Source organism: Orycteropus afer, unplaced genomic scaffold, assembly GCF_000298275.1.
Source record: "Orycteropus afer afer isolate SDZICR_OR568_19922 unplaced genomic scaffold, OryAfe1.0 scaffold00383, whole genome shotgun sequence".
NCBI classification, from domain to species: Eukaryota; Metazoa; Chordata; class Mammalia; order Tubulidentata; family Orycteropodidae; genus Orycteropus; species Orycteropus afer.
This window is the reverse complement of record NW_006921970.1, coordinates 2,608,252-2,614,251: the sequence shown is the minus strand read 5'-3', so window position 1 is coordinate 2,614,251 and position 6,000 is coordinate 2,608,252. Positions and strand designations below refer to the sequence as shown.

Sequence of the window (6,000 nt, the reverse complement as noted above, 5' to 3'; positions counted from 1 at the left end):
TGAAATAAGTCAATCACAAAAGGACAAATATTGCATTAGTCCATTATGGTAAAAGTCATGGAAAGTTTTATGTATGGAAGGAAATTTTCTTTGTTGGTTACCAGGGTTCAGAGAGGAGGGGAGAGAACACTCTTAGATAGAGATTAATATTGATATGGGTGAAGATAAAGGCAATGTACCAAATGTGAGTGATCGATATGGTAGCATGGAGGAAGAGAAAGACATAGAGAGGTACATGGGAGGTACAGACAACAAAGATGAACCCTTTTGCACATACAGTACTGAATTGTCAGTGTAGGCAAACACAGGTATATGGGTGGGTAGATGGGTGGACAAGCTGAACTATGAAGTGGGGAGTGTGCCCAAACATGTATAGGGTTGGCAGACAATGGTCCTATATGTTTATGTGTATGATCTGAATTCCCAGGTGTATAGTAGAGCTGACAAGGGGCAAGGTTGTAGTCACTGCTTGGTCACAGCCAGCTACCCAGAAGGACCAAGTAATTGAACCTGCGGGCTTTGCACTATAGTTGCAGGGGACATCAAGCTCAATTGCCATAACATACTACACAAAACATTGTTCCACCTCCTACTTTGGCGAGTAGCAACTGGGATCTTAAAAGCTGGCAGGCTGCCATCTAGATGCAGTGATGGGTCTCTCCTCGTCCAGAGCAAAGAAGAATGAAGAAAACCAAAAATTCATGGAAACAATTAGTGCTAGTGACTGGTACACCATCCAATCTGCAGCCTATACAACTATGAGACCAGAAGTACTAGATGGTGACTGGCTACCACTGTCAACCACTTGGAAGGGGATCTATGTAGGAGATCCTGGATAGAGAGGGAGAACAATGTGGAACAAAACTCAAAATCATTTGAAGAAAAAAAAAAGGGGGGGAACCACTGAGACTATAGCCCATAGCTGCCTTTCAGGTCTGGAACTGAACCCACACTTGTGGCTTCCAGTCAAACAAAAGACAGGCAGAGGAGTTGAACATTTACCTGAGGTAGATAAATTCCTTGGAGAGAACAATTATAGGGGAAAGAAGGGCTGCTTATGCACAGGGAGACAGCTCAGGGGGCAGGAGTGCATGAGGAATTGTACACAGGGAAGAGGTAATTATCGGAGGGAAGTGGAAGGGGAGCTGTTGCATTGTGGTAAATTGTGGTCAATGTCATGAGACAAAGTGTATGTGAACTGCTGTATGGAAAGTGAATTTGCTCGGTAAATCTTCACCCAAATCACAACAACAACAACAAAAAAGAAACAGAATTTCAAAGAAATTTGACAATAAAATATAAATATTTAAATGAATTTTGAATCAAATGGATGCACAGTAAAGTAGGTACAATTTCTCCTAACATATAAAAATGATGTTTTCTTAATGGATAAGATTAGTAATGATAATTACATTGTGTTTTATCAGGAGTATAGTGAAGTGTTTTTAAATAAGCATGCAGATGTTTTGACATAGAAATTCCACTTTTAAGAATAACATAAGACTCCTATAATTATTAATGCTGATAGTTAATTTATACAGCTGAAAAAACTAAGTATTACTATAATATGACTACTAATTAGGGATTGCTTAAAAAAACAGTATAGACATAGAATAAAAAACATAAATCTACTAAAAATTGTAACTTGGAAGATTGTTAATTGACAGTGAAATATATTATAAATATGTGTTGCTAAGGAGAAAATCAGGTTAAAAAATGATATCATGATTAATGCTATATTAATTTAGTATTCACACATATGTTTGCACATATTGGTAGGTAAAAACAAAAACTGGAAGCACTGACACACAAAATTACAAATGTTCTCTGTGGATGGTACAGTTATAGATTACTTTTCTCTTTTTAAGTGTTTTTTTTTAATGTCTATAAAATGAATATGCATTAATTATGTAACATGATACTATAAAAATACTTTAAAATTATAACTCATTGGATGCTGTGATAGTTAAGGTTACGTGACAACTTGGCTGGACCTGGTTTTGGGTGGCTGGGCAGCTGGATGTAGTTATTTCCCATGATGAGATTGGTAATTAATTCCATGGTGGAATCTACTGGAGCAACTGAGTAGCTGCCTTAGGGATTTGGTCTGATTCCAGTATACAAGAAAAAGGTTTAAAAAGGTCTCTGCTGCTTTTTGGCGTGCTTGGACACTGCATGTAGCCAAGTCTTCATTCAGCACCCTGCCATGCCCTGCCGATATTGGGACTTTTTTTCAAATTGAACTAGTGGTCTGCCATGTTGTTTGATAATCTTGGGACTGTGACTTTTTACTTGTTGACCTTGTGTTTGCCAGCCTCAGCAGCTAGCAGCTGCCTGAGTTAAGAAATGCCTCCAGCTTCAGTGGTCCAGGAGCAAGAGGGCAGAGCCAAAGCCCAAGGTTGAGGGGCTTAGCCCCTAGACTTGGCAATTTGAACTCAGACTTCTGGTCTCCAAAACTGTAAGAGAATGAACTCCTGTTTGTTAAAGCCATCCCATGTGTGGTATCAAAACAAACGGGCTACTGAGAATTTATCCAACTGGCTCAGTAAAGATGGTGCAACTATGAAGAGAAGATAAATAGGTATAAAAATGCTAAAACTTCAGGAATGTGAGGCTACTTTTTTGAGTAATCACTAACCACATGTATGAAATTTTAGAATTCAAATCTTCACTCACCTTGTAAACCAGTCATTTGTTATTTTACAGAATCCAAACCTCAAACCAAACCCACTGCCGCTGAGTAGATCCCAACTCATAGTGACCCTGTAGGGCAGAGTAGAACTGACCCATGGGGATTCCAAAGCTATAAATCTTTACAGAAGGGGATTGTAACATCTTCTGCCCAGAGAATAACTGTGGGTTTGAACCTCCAACCTATTAGTAATAGACAAGCGCTTAACCACTGTAACACCAGGGGTCCTCATTTCATAGAATACATATAAATATAATATGCTAATTTTAAGAGATAAAGTTCCATTTATTGAAGATATAGGTGACACAACGTTTAATGATTTCTACTTATTTGCATGCCACATGATACAAGATAAGAAATAAAAAGTTTTAAAATGCTGAGTTACTCACTCTTGTTGTGTAAGCAGCTTCTGGGTCATCCTCTAGAACACGTGAAAGCCCAAAATCAGAAACTTTGCACACCAAATTACTGTTGATCAAGATATTCCGTGCAGCAAGATCTCGATGAACATATCCCATGTCTGACAGGTACTTCATGCCAGATGCTATTCCTCGAAGCATCCCCACGAGCTGGATGACGGTAAACTGGGCATCATGTTTCTGAGAAGAATTTCAAAAGTGCAATTAATATGTGTTATTTTCTAAATATATATATTTAGTTAAAATCTCATATACCAAATGTTGTGACAAGTCCAACTACATGCATTTTAGTTTTAAGCACTACAAACAAGATATATGAACAAATGTATAATTGCCTTAAACAAATAGCATGATGAATGAAATTTTTCCTAACAAGAAAATATTATATATATAGATAGAGAGAGAGAGAGAGATGAACCAAAACCATGGCCATCAAGTCAATTCTGACTTATAACAATCATATAGGACATGGTTTCCAAGGCTTAGTTTTTCAGTCTTTAAGGAAGAAGAATGCCAAGTCCACATCATTCTCCCACCAAGGGACTGGTGGGATCAAACAACTGACTTTTTGGTTAGCACTGAAATACTGCACCACTAGGACTCCCTCATAAAAAGAAGTACCAAATATCCTTCAGTTTCAAATCTAGGATTTTCCCTGGTCTTTATATTACATGCAAATCCCTCTTCAGAAACCTTAATTGCAAGAACACCAAAATAAATTTGATCCTTTGGCTACTGTAGGTTTGTATTTATTTGATTGATTTTTTCTTCTTATACTTTAGGAGCCGGAAATCCTATGAATTGATTAAAATATGGTGAATGTCAAATATTTAAATATTACATATAATTAATTAGTCAAAAATATTTATTGAATATTTGTTTGTCTCTCCAATCCTATGAGTTGCTGTTGCTGTTGCTGTTATGTGCCATCAAGTCGGACCCGACTCATAGCAACCCCTCCTTGGGTTTCCGAGGCAGTGTTATAAAATAAAAAGTAATAGGAAACCAAATCATAAAGTCCTAGATTTAGAAAATCTTCACATGTACTTTGATTAAAATATAACTATATAGTTTAGAATGTATATACAATATGTAATATAAAATAATACGTCTTGCTAGACTTACACAATGATTTTAAAATAGCATTTATTTTATTGTTTAGAAAACATTCTTCAGAAAATGTTTGTTTGCTTTTGAAATATGTGAAAATAGAGCTACCAAGATTTTTATGTTTCTCCTGAAAATTAAATAAAGTACACTTTTCTACTTCTTAGAAAATTTAGAATTTTCTTCCATGATTATGATTGGTACTTTAACTATATCCCATGTTTCTATCTATATATGTAGTACTGAAAGTATTCTGAGACCAGAGCCTATGTGTTGTTTAAATCCTTTGTGATCCACTGCTGTGTTTAGCAGTGTCTCTTAATCCATACAATTTTTTAAAAAATTTCTTTGTATATCATATTTGTTCAAAGATTTAAAATACAAAGTTTCTGAATTTAAAAGATTAAAATATTTTGAGACCCTTTAATATATAGTGCAAGATAAGGAATCTGGCACCATAATGATACTTCGAAGTTGAGAAAATCTGTTTCCAGAATCTTAGAATTATAACACTTGCATATTTTCTGATGAATAGTATCACGTAAAAGACAGATGATCTGCAACAATGCTGTTTAGGTCCTCCTTTTTTACGTTTGGGAGCTCTGGTACGTAAAGCCTAAAGCATTTGACTGCTAACTAGAAGGTTGGAGGTTCAAACCCACCAGCCACTCCTCAGAAGGAAGATTGGGAGATCTACTTCTGTAGTGATCCTGCCTTGGAAATCCAAGGAGGGGTCACTATGAGTCGGGTCTGACTCGATGGCAGTGAGTTTGGTTTTTTTTTTTTTTTTATATTTATGTTTATTTGAGCTGATATGAATTTTGATGTAGGGGATTACTCATTTCTTTTAAAAATATAAATCATTAATGTTTGAATAGTATAAGATAAAGATGTCCTTTTACAGTCCTCTGTTTGGTACTTAGTCTCAGAAAATTTTAATTTTCCTCTAAAATTATAGTATATAATACTTGGTACAATATTAGAAGTTGTCTGTAATATCTTGTTGATTCATTCCATGTATGCACAGGTAATCTACTTACACGTAAGAAACTGTCCAAAGAACCATTCTCCATGTATTCTGTAACGATCATAACTGGTTTGCCTAGATATATGATAGATAATAAATTAAATATATTATAATCAATGGAGTTTAACAAATATCAAGCAAGTAACATGTATAAAACAACTGGACTTGTTCGATAAAACAAAATGTAAAAGTTTACCACTCCCCCATAATTTCACTACATTGCAATTAAAAAATATAAAAAATAGATTGCAATAGAAAACAAACTAATATTTTTAAAAAAGAAGATTCCTTTCAGAACCTATGATATGTAAATTACTTATTTAGCATAATTTTCATAAAATCAAATATGTCCCTTTCTTCCTTTTATTCACATCTTAGCTGAACTGCAAAATCAAGTACTTTTGCTTCAAGCCCAGGAGAAAATCAAGACTTCAGTATTCATTCGTTTTTTCTACAGGTTTTTAGAGAGCCATACTCTAGACGTTCTCTTTTGCATTATTTAGTCAGAAGCAAGTAAATCACTGTGTTCATGTATTCTCCTTTTTATTTTTACAAAACAATTAAAAATAATTACAACCTTCTATACATGATTAATTGACACTTATAAACTATAAAATCCATGCTAGCTTTCTTTGAAAGAAAATTAGAATTAATATTGCCATTGACAGTAACTTTTGTAATGAAAATGTGCAGCCTTAAATAAAATTAAACATTTTAACATTTTATGTATTTCTATGGCACTTAGAGCTCTGGTA

The 6,000-nt window shown here is 34.8% G+C and overlaps 1 protein-coding gene across 1 annotated transcript in view; it reads right to left on the bottom strand.

Annotated features, from left to right (window-relative positions):
* Window positions 1–6,000, bottom strand: part of EPHA3 (EPH receptor A3) — a 615,096-nt gene that overhangs the window by 60,514 nt on the left and 548,582 nt on the right. Inside the window, exons 12-13 of the mRNA XM_007953272.1 lie at window positions 5,259–5,320; window positions 3,082–3,291 (exon numbers count right to left, since the gene is read on the bottom strand). Coding sequence (XP_007951463.1) covers window positions 3,082–3,291; window positions 5,259–5,320 — 272 coding nt within the window. The remainder of the gene's footprint in view (window positions 1–3,081; window positions 3,292–5,258; window positions 5,321–6,000) is intronic.